This window comes from Suricata suricatta, chromosome 14 (assembly GCF_006229205.1).
Source record: "Suricata suricatta isolate VVHF042 chromosome 14, meerkat_22Aug2017_6uvM2_HiC, whole genome shotgun sequence".
NCBI classification, from domain to species: Eukaryota; Metazoa; Chordata; class Mammalia; order Carnivora; family Herpestidae; genus Suricata; species Suricata suricatta.
Genome location: NC_043713.1, coordinates 48,387,176 through 48,404,295, shown reverse-complemented (window position 1 = coordinate 48,404,295; position 17,120 = coordinate 48,387,176). Strand labels below are relative to the sequence as shown.

The following is a 17,120-nucleotide window of genomic DNA, read 5'->3' as shown; positions in this document are numbered from 1 at the left end:
ATAGGTCTTTTACATCCTTGGTTAGGTTTATTCCTAGGTATTTGATGGTTTTTCGTGCAATCGTGAATGGGACCAGTTTCTTAATTTCTCTTTCAGCTGCTTCATTTTTGGTGTATAGGAATGCAACTGATTTCTGTACATTTTTAAAAAATCTTTAAAATTTTTAAACAATGTTTTTATAGTTTTATGGTATAAGCTTTATAGTGAGATCATGACCTGAGCCAAAATTGGATGCTTAACTGACTGACCCACCTAGGACCCTCGTTTTAATTTATCTTAAAGTGATATCTAGTTTCTCTTGTGAGTTCTTCTTTGACCCACTGGTTATTTAGGAGTGTCTTGTTTAATTGCTACATATTTGTGAAATTTTCAAATTTTTCAAATTTCCTTCTGTTATTGATTGCTCATTGAGGCCATTGAGTTCAGAGAATGTAATTTGTCAGGTATCATTTCCTTTAAGTTTATTAAGGGTTATTTTATCATCTAATGTATTGTCTATCCCAGAGAATGTACCCTATGCACTTGAGAATATGTATTCTGCTTTTGTTGGGAGAATGTTTTATTGCTTTCAGTTAGGTCTGGTTGATCAAGTCTTCTGTTACCCTGTTGATCATCTCCCTAGTTTCTCTATTCATTTTTGAAAGTGGAGTATTATAGCCTCCATTTATTACTATTGAATTGCCTATTTCTCCCTTCAATTCTGTCAGTCTTTGCTTCATGAATTTGGGGCTCTGTTTTTAGGTACATATGTGTTTTTAATTTCTATGTCTTCCTGGTGAATTGACCCTTTTATCAATATAAAATATCCGTCTTTTTCTCTACTAGCAATTTTCCTCTTAAGTCTATTTTTTTCTCTGATATCATTATGGTGACTCCAATTCTCTCTTGCTTTTTTTTGCATGGTTATAGCTTTTTTTGTCATACAGATTTTTTTAAATTTTTGTCTTGCTGAATTATATATATAAACCTTTTCTTAATGGGTTCTGTGTTTTGAACAATAGTTGGGTTTTTTCCATTTTAAGGTGATAATTCACTCTTCTATGTTGTATACTATTATTTCTGTATCTTCAGTTTTTGAGTTTATAGTTTTAGTCCATTTGGCTTTGTTTGGTGCTTAATGTAAGATGTTGGTTGATCCATCTTAACTTTTTTCTTATATATCCAGTTGCCTCAATAGAGTTTATTGAATGGATTCATCTTCATTGCTGCTCTGAGCTGCTACCTTTATCTTATATAAATTCTCTTGTGCATTTGCATCTATTTCTTACTGCCTTTTTTGTTATATTATTCTTTTTGTCTACTGATGCACCATGACTACAATATTTATTGACTAAGGTTTTATAATAAGTCTTATTATGTCATCATTCTAGGCTCCCCTCATTTCTCTTATTTTTCAGAATGTTTCCAACTATCCTTGTGTGTTTATTTTTTTCCATATCAACATTACATCAATTTGCCTAATTTAAACATTCTAAGAATTCTAATAGTAATACGTAAACCTGTTGGTATTTTTCTAGGATTACATTAAATTTATAAACTAACTTAGATTGATTTCATCTTTTTTTAAGTTTATTTATTTGAAAGAGAGTGCGCACATGAGTGGGAGAGGGGCAGAAAGGGAGAAAGAGAATCCCAAGCAGGCTCCACCCTGTCAGCACTGAGCTCAATGTGAGGCTCAATCTCACAGACCATGAGAGCATGACGTGAGCCAAAATCAAGAGTCAGATTAAAACCAACTGAGCCACCCAGGTGCCCCATGGCTTCATTTTTTGACATCAAATGCTCCTGGTCAGAAACATGGTATGTCCTAACATTTGTTGAGGTCTATTTTCATGATCTTCAGAAGTAATTTTTTAATTTTTAGAAATCTTTAGTATGAAAAGTTAAAATACATATAAAAATAGACTAGCAATCAACAAAACTAAAAGGCAACCTATGGAATAGGAGAACATATTTGCAAATGATATATCTGATAAAGGGTTAGTATCCAAAATATATAAATAATTTATAAAACTCAACACCCCCAAAATGAATAATCCAAATAAAAATTGGCAGAAGACATGAATAGACATTTTTCCAAAGAAGATATACAGGTGGCCAACAGATGTGAAAAGATGCTCATCATCACTTATCATGAGGGAAATGCAGATCAAAACTACAATGACATGTCACCTCACACCTGTCAGAGTGGGTAACATCAACAACACAAGAAGCAACAGGTGTTGCTGAGGATGTAAAGAAAGGGGAATCTACATGCACTGTTGGTGGGAATGCAAACTGGTGCAGCCACTGTGGGAAACAGTACAGAAGTTCCTCGAGAGGGAAATTGAACTGCCCTGCAATCCAGCAATTACCCAAAGAATACAAAAATACTACCACAAAGAGATGCATGCACCCTAATGTTTATAGCAGCATTATCTATAATAGCCAAATTATGGAAACAGTCTAAGTATCCATTGACTGATGAATGGATAAAGAAGATGTCAAATATATATATATATATATATATATATATATATAGTATACCATACACATTATATAGTATATATGTATATATTATATATGTATATATATAATGGAATATTACTCAGCCATAAAAAATAATGAAATCCTGCCATTTGTAATGACATGGATAGAGCTAGACACTATTATGCCTAGTGAAATAAGTCAGAGAAAGACAAATACCATATGATTTCACTCATGTGGAATTTAAGAAACAAAGCAAGAAAAGGGAAAATAAGAGAGAGATAAACCAAGAAATAGACTCTAAACTCCAGAGAACAAACTGATGGTTACCAGAAGTGAGTGGGTGGGGGAATGGGTTAAATAGTTGATGGGGATTACTGCATTAATGAGTGCATTAATGAATGTTTTGATGAGTACTGGCTGTTGTATGGAAGTGTTGAATCACTATATTGTACACCTGAAACTAATATTACACTGTTAACTAACTAGAATTAAAATAAAAACTTTAAAAAATAGACTAATATCATGAACCAACAGAATTATGAACTTCAGAATTATGAGCACATGGCCAATATTACTTAATCATATTTCTTCTCCCCTTTCTTCCTTCAATATTTTAAAACAAATACCAGACATTATATTAAGAAGTACTATAATATTTTCCCCATATAGTTTTGTATATTTTTTATTAAGTTTATTCCTAGGCATTTTATATAACTATTGTTGTTTATATATGTGAAGATTGATTTTTGTACATTATTTTTTCCTTTTCATTATTTTAAAACTATTGGTCTCTGCTAATTTGCATTCACTGATTTGAAAAAATAAGGTGAATCACAATTTTTCATAATTTGTCAACCACATTTCACCTATATGTTTACCTGGACTATTATTTAGAAATATGCTAAAGTTAATAGGTATATACCACTATAGTAAGTTACTAGCCTAGTTCCAAACAATATCATTGTAGCCTGAAACATAATGACTAATCTATATAGTAGCACAGCAAACTCACTTGGGATTCCTATCCTGTAAGACATAAAAAACTGTCTTCAGTTTCCTGCAACATTGTAATGTTGTATGTGCAGTTGCTGGCCTCTATTCTTGCTGTAGTGTAGACCTTTAAATCACTCCTGGGTGGTAAGTCTGGCCCTCAGAGAGAGGCACATTAACTCTTCTGAGCCAGTAGAAAATGGATTTTTTTTATTTTTTTGAATTTTCTGAGCCACTCAACAAAAGTCAGTTTTTGGAGTTCTTCTGAGAAACACTGATTAGATGTATCAGGAATCACATTGTATATGAATACTAATTTTTAGATAATTTCCAGTGTAGTACCATGTAGCTCTTTAGAGCATTTTTTCTTTTCAAACTCTCATAGTCCCCTTGACACTTGCTGGTATTAGTTGACTAAGCTGTTCTGGCAGAGTAGAGTCAGGGATTGGGGTCTCTACTCATTTTGGAAACTCTATTTGGCTTTAGTGTTTATGTCCCCCGTGGCCTATTTCTTAAATGGCATGTTTTTCCTGAGCTGAATTATTTTCTGAATCCAAATAGGAACCACCTTTTGGATGTACCTAGTATTATATAGGTAAATTAATTCAAGCTTATTCTAAAGATTAAAGCAAACTTTCCTTCAGTGTAAAGTGCTTTCTCCTACATTGCAATGACTTAGTTTGCAGGACATTTGAATACAGTTAAATATATTTAATTAAAATACAACTTTAAGGGGGAACTCTTGAGATTTATTTTTTTAATAGTTTATTGTCAAATTGGTTTCCATATAACACCCAGTGCTTCTCCCCACAAGTGCCTGCCTCCATGACCATCACCCCCTCCCTCCTCCTCCCCCTTCAGTCCATGGTTCATTTTCAGTATTCAGTAGTCTTCCTTGATCTGTGTCCCTCACTCTCCCCCAGTGTCAAGCTAAGCGAAATAAGTCAGGCAGAGAAGGATAGATACCATATGTTTGCATTCATAGGTCTAACAGGAGAGACCTGGCAGGGGACCATGGGGAGAGGAAGGGGGAAAGAGAGAATGAGATTTATTTTTTATGTTTATTTATTTTGAGGGAGAGAGAGGGAGAGAAAGAGAAGGAGAAAGAAAGAGGAAAAGAGAGAATCCTACCCAGGCTCTGAACTATGAGTACTGAGCCCAACTCAGGGCTCATTCTCGTGAACCGTGAGGTCATGACATGCTGAAGTTAACAGTCGGACGTTCAACTGACTGAGCCACCCACACATCCCTAAGATAGCTTTTTTTTTTTTATTTTTAAATGCTTGTTTATTTTTGAGAGACAGAGAGCAGAGCGTGAGCAGGGGAAGGGCAGAGAGAGAAGGAGACACAGACTCTGAAGCAGGCTCCAGGCTCTGAGCTGTCAGCACAGAGCCTGATGCGGGGCTTGAACCCACAAACCGTGAGATCATGACCCAAGCCAAAAGTCGGCTGCTTAAACAATGAGCCACCCAGGTGCCCCCCTGAGATAGTTTTAATATGGCACATAATGATATCCTTGATGCCATATCATATGACTTTGAGTCAAATGACTACTACTCCTTAAAGTAATACTACCTATCTCATTGAGTTTTTATAAGAATTAAGTGAATTGATATATTTTAAGTACTTATATTTCCTTAGACTAGTACTCTGAACATAATAACTTCTAGTGTTTGTTAAGTACATACAAAGAAAGTAAAACCTGAATATAGAGAAACTGATTTCCTTAAAATAGGTCAAGGATAAAACAGATTTTACAATCTGCTTTCTCTCACTTCGTTCTTATTGAATTAACTTTCTTCCTGCATGTAAAATTGTTTCTAATTTGAGCAACCTCTTTCATTTTCAAGAGTCACCGATTCTCAGTCCAGCTAATTCTGCAATCAATTTAAGTGGAGCTCAGGACCTGACCCGGAATAAGAATGTTGTGAAGCCACTGGCTTTATCTTTGCAGGTTGTAGGGAAGACTTTTGCTGCAGGTGATGTTTTCCTCACTTATATTTCTTTGATAAATACATAGTATATAAACGACTTATGTGAAATCCAATTGACAATTGGTATAAGAAAACAGAAGCTCTTTTCCTGACAGTTGAAGACAGAGTGGGGCTATCTATAATATTGTATTATTATACAAAGCTTTGTGTTCTCTGTGCTCCAACCAGAAGAGTCAATAAATGACTTTTGGCACATGGGAAGACAGGGCAGGTTGGTTCTGTTCAGCAAACATTTCTTGGGTACTTACTATTTTGAGGAACTGAAAATACAAATATAAATAAGGCTCAATCTCTGTCCTCTAATTAACTAATAACGTAGTAGGGAGATAGACCTATATGAAGTTATTTTCACTGGACTGCAGTAAATACAGCAATATGCTAGGGGAGCATAAAGGAGGGAGAGAGTTTTAGCCCAACATTTTAAGGAGTAATGAAGAATGAGTTCTTGGAGGAGCTTGGTCTTGAACTTTGAGGAGCTATTCACTGCACAAAGGAGTAGGGGGAAGATAGTTCAAATTCAGGGGAAAATCCAAGATCAAAGAATGAAGGGAAAAGGAAAGAAAAGAAGCAGCATGATGTATGCAGGAACTTCCACTGGTTTGGACTTATTAGAACCATAAAATGTAAAACTTAGGGAGTGGCAGGAGGGTAGCAAGTAGTGGGCAAGGGAAGAGTCACAAGAGGCCAGGCTAAGAAGCATGGATTTTACTCTATAACTTATGGAACACAGGAGTTGATCTGATCTAATTTGAACTTGAGCTACATCACTTTGGTGGGGGGAAAAAAGAGGTAGGAAAACTAGTTGGAGGTGATTTCAGTAGTCTAGGTGAATAAGGTCCTTGACCTGGGTAATAATAGATTGTAGAGGAAGAGACAGATTGGAGAACTACTCAGGAAGTAAAATCAGCAGAATTTGGTTGACTAATGTAAGCATGAAGTGTAAGAAGGAGTCTCAATCTGCATCCGTCTTTCTGCTAATGGTGATACAATTACTTAAGATAGGAAATACAGAAGAAAGAGCGAGTTCTCCAAGAGGAAATTGTGAGTTCAACTTTGGACATGTTGAGTTTGAAATACCCAAGTGGAATAATCCAAGTGGAGCTGCTCAACAGTCATCTAATTTATTGTACATGACGTTAAAATCACTGGGGGGTGGGAGGGAGGTGCCTGGGTGGCTCAGTTGGTTAAGCATCTGTCTCTTGTTCTCAGTTCAGGTCTTCTTCTCAAGGTTCTGAGTTCAGCCCCTGCAGCCTACTTAAAAAAAAATTGCTAGGGTAAATAGTATCTGCTAAGAAGAATAGTAGGAGAAGGCAAGCTGTTAACTAAGGATAATATTTTAGAAAATTCCAGTGTTTAAGGTAAATAAATGGTCAGAGAGGTAGAGGAAGAATGAGAAGAAAGAGAGCCTATTATTCTTGGAAATTTTATAAGTTTCTTATTCTGTTCCAACAACAGTTCCTGCAGGATATGCTTTTTGGTTAGATTATAGACTTTAACAAACTGATTCCAAGTTTTTATGGTATTTAAAAAATTAGTGAGATTATGGATCTTGGCCATAACCAGCATGGTCGCTAAAACCATCAGATGAAGGACTGATGGACAACTTTAAATTTTTTTTAATGCTTATTCATTTTTGAGAGACAGAGAGAGGCAGAGCATGAGCAGAGGAGAGGCAGAGAGAGAGAGAGAGAAAGACCCAGGATCTGAAGCAGGCTCCGGGCTCTGAGCTGTCAGCACAGAACCCAACACGGGGCTTGAACCCACGAGCTGTGAGATCAAGACCTGAGCCAGAATCAGATGTTTAACCAATTGAATCACCCAGGCACCCCTTGATGGATGACTTTATAATTTGAGGATTAAGATAACAGCCGTTGAACCCCCTCCTCCTTCTTAACATGACAAGAAGAGAGAAAGCCAGTTATGTGCCTACTGATGGAAGAATATGACAGTATTTTTGAGATATACTTGCCCAAAATTCAAACCTGAATCTTAGCCAGGCTCTATATCTCACAATTAGTATATAGGAAAGAGAGGGGACATTAAATGATGCCATAGATAGTCCATCAGCAAAATCCAGAAAATAAGAAATTCTGCCAGATTTCCAGAAAATTAATTGGAAAAAAGAAAAAGAAGGGGAATCCTATAAATTAACGGAGGTTTAAGGAGGGAGAAAAAAGGAGTAACTGACACCCTAAAGAGTCTGGAAAACTCAGAAAAAATACATAATTCTAAATCTACTTGCAATGTATGACCTTATCCTGATTCAAACAAATTAATTTTTTTCCAAATTATTCTTAAAATTTGTGAGACAGTTTATGAAATGTGACCACTGAGTATTTTTATTATATGAATAAATAATTGTGAACTTAAAAAAAGAGGTTTAAGAGATATAAAAACTAAATACAATGTGTAGATCCCTTTTGAACCTCAATTTGAGGAAGTTCATGGTAAAAAATAAAACTATTTCTGAGATAACTGGGGGAAACTTGAATATTAATGGGATATTTGATATTAAGAAAGTATTAATCATAATTAATTTTAAGTATAATAGTTATGTTCTTAAATTTTTTTGGTTTTTTTTGTGAGAGAGGGAGAAACAGAGTATGAGTGGGGGAGGGGCCGAGAGAGAAGGAGACACAGAATCTGAAGCAGGCTCCAGGCTTTGACCTATCAGCTCAGAGTCTGATCCAGGGCTCAAGCTCGTGAACTCTGAGATCATGACCTGACCCAAAGTTGGACACTTAACTGACTGAGCCACCCAGGAGCCCCTCTTCAGTTATGTTCTTAAGAGTTCTTTTCTTTTAGAAACTCATACAGAAATATTTATGGATGAAGTTGGCTTAGAAATAATCTAAAACAAGTATGTGTGTATGTTGGGTGAGAGGGAAGGGAGAAGGAGTATAGATAAAGCAAGATTGGCCATGTGTTGATTAATGCTGAAGCTGAGTGGTAGGTTTGTAGTTTGTTATACTGTTTTCTCCACCTTTGAATATGTTTGAAAATTCCCAAGATATAAAGTTAAAAAAATAATTTTCTCTTTCTTCCACCCACCATCTCCAAAGACTTCACTGAAAATGACTGTAAAAGATCTCTTAGGATCCCAGGAAAGTTTTTTTAGATGACATTTCATTTTAAAGAAGGTACTAGTCTGATGGTTGTAGTCAGTTTTCCACAACTGGGGTGTCCTGTTGGTGAGATGTCTTTGAATCGTACAGTGTGCGGTTTATCATATGGTTGCAGTGTCACAGAATTCAGTGTTCTGTTCAGCCTCTCTTCTGAGTCTTCCTCTCATGTGCTATAGATGCTGCAAATGGAAACAGTAGCCATGGAGGGAAGAGTATTGCTTCCAGCTCCACTCCAGCCCGCCCAGGAAATTACTCGTTGTCACCAAGATCTAGCTATGCATCAAGAGACCAAGGTACAATACCCATCTTAGAGTTTTGAAATAATGCACCTAAATTATGGAAGAAGTGCTACAGAGTTTGGAGTGATGAATTATCTAACAGTACACTCCCACGTGTTCCTTAGCTTCTCCTCCAAGGTTTTGAAGGCTCATGAACAATGATAATTAAATATCTTGGTGATTTACAAGGATGAGCCTCACTAGAAAATAGTGCTGAAACAAATGTATAAGGAAGTGTCTTGAAAAACCATGAGCTTTGCTGACCAAAGTACACAGTTCAAGGTTCTTCTCTGTAGTGTGACCCTGGGCAAATCTGAGCCTTCATTTTGCCACCTACAAAATTGGTATAAAAATATACTTATCCTACAACTTCATAGGGTTGTTGACAGAATTAAATGAAATAATCTGAGTAAAACTGTAAATAGTAAAACAGCTTACAAATGTGAGCTGGTATTGTTAGGGTGGCTTTTCCAAATTTTATCTTTACTTGTAGAAGAGTGGCTTAGACTTTCTGAGTATAATCAAATTAAAGGCCCTGTGTTACTCTGAATTCTCTTCTTTCTTCCACTAGTAAGGATAAGGCTCATCTTTCTTTTTGCCTTCAGCTACCATGTTTATTTCTGGGCCACCAAAGAAACGACACCGGGGATGGTATCCTGGGTCACCTGTCCCCCAACCTGGTTTAGTTGTACCTGTTCCTACAGTTCGCCCTCTTTCGAGAAGTGGTAAGATGGGTTTTAAGGGTTTTTTTAATTAGCAGAAGTATCTTCTATTCTTTCCTTTCCTAAATTTCCTTAATCAAGCGTTGTGTCCTGTATTATGTAAGAAAAATAATAGTAGCTGATATTTTGTCTCCACATCTGCCTCCCCTAAATGTACATGTGTCATCACAGTGGGTCTTAATTTAGCATCTGGCTTTGCTCTGGCCAACAGTATCAATAAGCCATTCTTTACATGGGGACATGACCACCAGTACAAGTCACAAATGGACTTGCTTTGCTAGTTGTGGTATTAGATATGTTCTCCTGAGATCTGGTTGCTTATGTGACCTGCACATATTATTTCTGGCCTGCATGGTTTAGTTTGTGGCTAGAAACCCAAAAGAACCCAACTTGTTCTCCTTTATAATAACCAAGCCATAGCCATTGGATACCTACTGTTAAATGTTCAAATGGTCTACCTGGCTGTATTAATCACTAAAAAATATGCCAATCTGTTACTATGTTTGCCTCTAGATAGTACTGATTAGTGATAAATTTAACCTTCACACTTTTCTGTATTTTTCAAATTTTCTATAATGAGCAGATAAGCCATGATAATTGGAATGGAGGTGGAGGAAGTTATATATAAAACAGAATCCAAAAGACTGCATGTGGAAAAACAACTAGGAAAAACTATGAAAATACTAAATAGTAGTTATCTCCAGATGATGTGATTGTGGTTGGTTTTTTTTCCTTTTGTTTTTGTCACTTCTAATTTATACAGTGAACATGATTACTTTAATTAAAAAACAATAGACCATGAGACTCCTAAAACTTCTATATTAAAAGTATTAAGACTGTGTTGATTTCAGTTGTATTTCATGTAGCTTTCATGCTTAATCCTTCTTGTCAAACAACTTTTTTTCCAGAGTCCCTTTTATCTGCCCCAGTTCCACAGACCCCATTAACTGGAATTTTACAACCTCGACCCATTCCTGCAGGGGAAACTGTAATTGTTCCTGAAAACCTGCTGACTAACTCAGGAGTTAGACCAGTAATTCTGATAGGTAAGGGAAAGGAATTCCAAATTGCCTGTGTCTGCTGGCATCTAGGACTGTTTCTCCATTTCATTCTTTGTATATTTATCCATATGTGTTCATGTATGTATTCATTCATCCATTTATTGATTCTTTCAGCTTTTATTGGTCAGCTTCCTCAAGCTATATTAAGCATGTGACTACAAGTTGGGAATAGGGCAAAGTCTTTTGCCCACAGGGAGAACTGTTTAGTGGGGAGTAGTACAACATTGTGATATTTGAGCTAGTACAGGTTCACAACTAAGAACTACAAGAACTTAGAGGAGAGAGAGCTTAACTCTGCCTGGAGTGACTCTGAAAATACTTCTCAGAAGTGATGTTTCATTTGGGTCCTGAAGGGTTGGCAAGAGTAGACAAGTTAGGGAAAAGGACCTCCTACTCAATGGGAGCCAAACTACAGAGAAACGAAAAAACAAGCTGAACCAGCTAACAGGCCTCACTCAGGAGAACAAAGAAGTCCCAGAGTTGCATATCTGAACCATAGGGAAGCATCTGTGAATCACTTTTGTTTACAGAAGCTGAGTGTTTCCAAGCTGTCTATAAGCAGAGGTGCAGAAATTTAGAGGTCTCTAGATTCTAGGACTAACTTAGTGCTTTTCAGACCCACATCAAGAGTCACCTCATTTGGGGGCTATCCTTGGTCCGAAGGAGTCTACCTGCTTTACCTTTGGAATTGAACAGATAGGGTGTTTAAACTCCACTAGATCTTTAGGGTATGTCTATATGAGGTGTTATCTCCTTCTTTTGATTGACTTGAGCCTACTGACATGGATGGTTTTGCTTCAAGCCCTGTCCTTTATCAGGCTGCCCTATCCACTGCTCCTGGACCTTTAGGCACTGGGAGAATCCCAGTTGTTTAAATTCCACATGGTCAGGAAGTTCTTACTGAACATCTGAGTGGCATGCATAATGCAGCTAAGCTTTGGAAAGATATTGGAACATGCAACCTTTTGGTGTCTGCCTTGTAGAGGGTCTCACAGAGGGACTGCCCTCTATACCACACCACCGAAACGGGGTACATGTTCAACATATTTTTGTCCTACCTACTCCTAAGATAATTTGAGGCTGTTTACAGATATTTAAGAAGGGAACATAAAAATAACTAAGCACAGAGTAGGAACCTGCAAGTACTAATAGAATATTGCTGGTTATCAATGAATTTAGCTTTTGGAAGTGTTTAAGAAAACCTCAGGAAATGAAACATGTAGTTTGTTTTCTGTGATCTTATGTGAAAAGAAACTTGATCAAGATTTTTATTTGAAAATATTTTATCATTGCAGTTTTACAAAAGGATACAGAGATGTTCTGCAAATTCTCATCAGTCCTCTGTGGCAGATAGAATATTCTGTGGGAAACAAAGATAATATAATCTGAGTCTTTTGCTTCCTTTTCATCTGGCTTAATATAAGGTAGAAGCATATGAGTGAATTCCCTAGGATATTTGAGTGATTTGTTTGGTAGTCACCTCAGAGGACAGGAAATTTTGTTAAGCATCTTTAATCCTAGTTGAGCAAGTGTACCTGGTTGGACCTCAAAAAGAAATGTTGAACTTTATTGACCTGCTTCTGTTGGGGCAGGCTATGGCACTTTACCCTATTTCTATGGAAATGTTGGTGACATTGTTGTGAGTCCTCTGCTGGTGAATTGCTACAAGATTCCACAGTTGGAAAACAAAGATTTGGAACATTTAGGGTTGTCTGGCAGCCAGCTCCTGAGCGTGGAAAACATGATTCTTCTGACGATACAGTATCTTGTGCGACTGGGTAAGCAATTTTTAATAATTATTTGATGATGATGATTTTTATTCTTTTTGCAACATGTTTTTTCCCCTTTCTTTCCCCACTTTCTCTTATTCATCTATTTGTCTCTTACTTTTTCTTTCATTTCTAACATTCTTTTCCTTCAACCCCACTCTCTATGACTGTTTCCATTCTTCTCCCATTCCTTTTCTACTCCTTTCTGCCACTTGCCTATTTTTCCCCCATTTCTCTCCTATCTAACCTCCCTACCTTCTGGCTTTGCTTCTTTGGGTCCTAGAAGAGAGAAATTGCTCCACCTAGTGTCCAGTCTCATGATGGTCCTAAGGTATCCAGAATAGTTAATACAGGCAGAACTTCAAAGGGCTGTACCATGGGCACCCTCCTCTTTTGGGGAGTCTGTCCAAGCCACCTTTCCAAAAATGCACCTATAATCTGGAATAAAAATGTAGCCATTGCCTTATACAATTATTTTACAGTTTTCCACTTAGCCTTTTTATCTTGTTTATCCACTGTCTCTATATCCAATTTTTTTTCTCCTGCAGCTACATCCCTTTGATGTAGTCCCATCATGTTTTCCTTCATTGAGGCAGTAACTGTGGACCTCCCTGGAAGGCTCTGTAGGCTGTAGGGTAAGGGGTATATGTAGGTCATGAACCCTTCACTTCCTCTCTTTGGTATATCCTCCAGAGCCGCACAGTGGGTATGTGCAGGTGTCCTGACAATAATGTCCTGGCTCAGCAGCATTTACATTGCAATGTCCTTTATTTTGCAAACTGTAGCAGGTCATCTAATATGCGGCCTAATTATACATTCAATCTAGGATTTCAAGCCACTGATTTACTTAGGAAAATGTTCAAGATGTAATATTAATGGAAGAAATTTTCCATCTGCACTCTTAGGAATTATTTTAATGATTGAAAATACTTGTGTTAATAAAAATACAGAGCTAAACAATGCTAAAAGCAAAAAAAAAGCTTCAGCTGATCAGATTCAGTCTTTGGAGCATCAGCTAGCAACTGTGGCTGTAAGTCTTGGCGCCCTGACAATGTAGGCCTGCTTTGACATGGGCTTTTGAAACCTGGAAGGTTTCCGATACCACTTTGATGGTAAACCTAGGACTTGCTAATCATGTTGATTGGTGGGTAATAAAATTATAAAAACCATCTCTGTCTGCAGCTCATTTGATGTCATAATTTTAATTGCTACATACACTGACTTTTAACTATGGTCCAAGATCTGAGACCAATCACCAAGTGCATCCAGAATTAGTAAAAGAAGCCTGCATAGAGCAATGCTATTGGCAGGCCAAGCCAGTCAGTGCAGCACTTTTTTCAGTCTTAATAACAATTTAAAATATCAAAGTCCAAGTTAATTAAATGAACTAAATGGTCAAGACAAAATGTCTTCCCTCAAATTACTAAAAGATCTTATCTTTAAAAAAAAGAAAGAAAGAAAAAGAAAAATCTCCATTCAATTAGACCTCTTGTCTGCCCTGCAGAGTCAGTTTTTTCTACAGTTTTACTGGCAGCCAATTAATATATCTCTCAATGTGCAACATGGCTGGATTTTTATTTTAATCTTAATTTTGTACATTAGGACACCTATTCTCAACTGCCCTCTTATTCATTTCAAGAACTCCCTTGATCACTTCTCAGCCTTTTGGCTAAGATCAGGTGTAAAAACTCCCTTGAATTTTTGTTTGTTTGTTTTGCCTTCAATGTTTTGAAGAAGGCAGCAAGAACATTTTCACATATGCTGTAGATTATAGATAGACTTTTTTTTTTAATCCAAACTTTTAAAAAGACAGGTCTAATACTTGGATGGCTCAGTTACCTGGATCTAACAGAGAAGAAGAGAAGCAAGATTCTTTAGAACAAACAGGTGTTTCCACTACAGTCTCTTAAAAAATATATATCAATCTGTTATTTCACAGTCTGAAAATCTTTTGAAGTAGATAATGAAATCAGCAAATCCAGTGATTATTGGAGGGCTCTGAGTCTGGAACCTTGTCTTTTCTTAACATAGCTCTATCTGAAAAGCCATCAGAACTGATGCATAGGCTAAGCTGAGTTACTGGAGATCAGCAGTTGATGGGGAAAAATTACTATTATCAAGCTTGTGTAAAGTGGAGAAAAGGCTCCTGCAATTTAGCCATAAAGGCTGAGGATGAAGAAATGATAAGAGGTGATTGGGAACAAGGTATTTTGCTCTCTTACCTCATTTAAACTTTGGTACATTTTCCTCCATTTCTCTCCATCGAAATTCTATAAAAGTGAATTTTAAGGCAATGGAGAATTCTGTGAACATGTTTGATAATTTTATTTTCCCAGAATGCCTTTATATTTGAAATTAATTATGGTGTTTCATAGAACATGTTAATCATGGCTTGGAGTGGGTCTTATGGCATACCTACGCACCAGGCCTCTGAGACTTCAGGTGATCTGTCTGTGAGGAGCGGTAAGGAATGGCAGATAGAGTCACTTGCTTTTGAGCTGTCATTTATTCTGATTTAAGAAAGCTTTAAATAGACAGCCACCTTCCCTTCATCTCATGTATACTGTGCATTTGTACAATTGAAACAAATCTATACACTTTGAGCTCACTACCTACTATGTACCTAGTGACCACTAATCATGATGCTCATTTGATAAAGCAAAATGAAGATAGAAGCTTTGGTGGCTTCCAGGTGCTAAGACATCCACTCCCCCTAGCAAGTGAGTGGGAAGGAGGATATAAGAAACATCAACACAATGTAAGCATTTTAGTGTTCTTGCCCTTTTTCCGTAAGGAAAGTTCTCTTGCCCAGAGAACATGAGTGGTGGTTTGGGGCACAACTTAAATTCCTATTAGAGGAAAGAGAGATTTCTGACTCACTCAAGGTGCCTCCTTCTCATACAGAAGTCCAGTCTCTTAAACTTGTCTTCTTTCCCAATGGGATTTGAATCCTGGATTCTGAGGTTATTGCTTGATCTTGGGTCACAGACACTGAGGGATCTATTATTTGTCTACAGGAGCCTGACTCAAAGCTCAGGTCTGCACAGCAAAAGAAATGACTGAAGAGTGGGAAGGGAGCATAGGAATTCATTTGAGTCACCTGGATGCCAAGCATTGACTTGCTTGCTTTGTCCTAAAGACTGGTTGAGGGGCGCCTGGGTGGCTTAGTTGGTTAAGCCTCTGACTTTGGCTTAGGTCAGATCTCACGTTTGTGGGTTTGAGCCCCGTGTCAGGCTCTGTGCTGACAGCTAGCTCAGAGCCTGGAACCTGCTTCCGGTTCTGTGTCTCCTTCTCTCTCTGCCCCTCCCCTTCTCATGCTCTGTCTCTCTCTGTATCAAAAATAAATAAAACATTTAAAAAAAAATTTTTTTAAAGACTGGTTGAGATTTAAAGAGAATCAGAGAAACAAAACACCCCTCATTCCAGGGGCTTCAGACGCCCTCATAAATTTAGCCATAACCATGGCTGGAGGAGAGAGCCAAACACCATTCTTAACCCAGAATGCTGGGGAATAGCTAGATGAGTGACATTCTCTAGGTAAAGTGTGAGGCTGGTTAAAAATAAGTTAAAGTAAAAAATACTTAAACTTAATTTTCCTAAGGACAGTATCCCTTAAGATAGGTATAGATGCAATACATTAAACTGTTTTTCAAAGTAGCTATAAATAAAATCAGTAATGAATGAAACCTAAAGTTTAGCTTCTTTTCTCATGAGTCATTAACAATGTCTGTAACGCCACATTTAACAGATCAACAAATATACCACCTTCAGTGACAATCCCCTAAGGAATTGATACTGTCTCTAAGTATATTCCCTTTTTAAAATATCAAGATTAGCATAAAAGAGAACAGAAGACTGCCTTTTTTTAATATTGAGTAGAGAGAAGGTGATTTCACAATGGAAAATGGTTAGGAGGGGCTCCATACTTTCAGCCCCAACAGGAAAAAGAACCTGTTTGCCAACTGGAGTATGGTGATTTTAGAAGGACTGTACACTGATATATGTGTGTGTTTCTCTCTTTTCTAGTTGTGTTATTTTAAAAATTCTAGCTATAATTCTCTTCACTTTAGGTCCTGATCAGATACCTCTCAGGGAAGAATTTGAGCAAATCATGCTGAAAGCTATGCAGGAATTTACTCTGAGAGAGAGAGCCCTGCAGATGGGCGCTCAGTGTACACCTGTGTCTCCAGGACAGCTCCCCTGGCTGGCTAGACTAATTGCCAGCGTATCTCAAGACTTGGTTCATGTGATTGTGACCCAAAACTCATTGGCAGAAGGCATTTCAGAGACATTGAGGACTCTCAGTGAAATGAGACACTATCAAAGACTACCAGATTATGTTGTGGCAATTTGTGCATCGAAAATTAGAGGAAATGAATTTTGTGTGGTAGTACTAGGTGAGTAATGTTTTTTTTTGTTTTTTGTTTAATCTGTTCATTCAATCATCTGTCCATTTATTGAGTGTTTCAAGCAGTCAAGTAATTAATCTCTAGTTAATTGCTCCAACTTGAGTTCTTCCTCCTAATTTTAACTTTTGTTTTTCTCTTCAGATCAGATTTTTGTAGCCCTTAGTTTGGCTGGTGTCCCTGTCAGCTGGTTGTGGGAACATTATTTCAAAGCATACCCTAGTAATAGATACCCTTGTCTCAAGTAACTTCTGTTCTTAAAAGGTTTTGGAAATGTTACCACTCTAGCATGTGATAAAGCCATTG

At 37.2% G+C, this 17,120-nt stretch overlaps 1 protein-coding gene across 1 annotated transcript in view; it reads left to right on the top strand.

The window, feature by feature from the left end:
• The window catches only part of GREB1L (GREB1 like retinoic acid receptor coactivator), a 140,027-nt gene that overhangs the window by 53,687 nt on the left and 69,220 nt on the right, over positions 1-17,120 (top strand). Inside the window, exons 7-12 of the mRNA XM_029922999.1 lie at positions 5,310-5,438; positions 8,755-8,871; positions 9,462-9,581; positions 10,487-10,624; positions 12,232-12,417; positions 16,479-16,805. Of these exons, the coding sequence (XP_029778859.1) occupies positions 5,310-5,438; positions 8,755-8,871; positions 9,462-9,581; positions 10,487-10,624; positions 12,232-12,417; positions 16,479-16,805 (1,017 nt within the window). The remainder of the gene's footprint in view (positions 1-5,309; positions 5,439-8,754; positions 8,872-9,461; positions 9,582-10,486; positions 10,625-12,231; positions 12,418-16,478; positions 16,806-17,120) is intronic.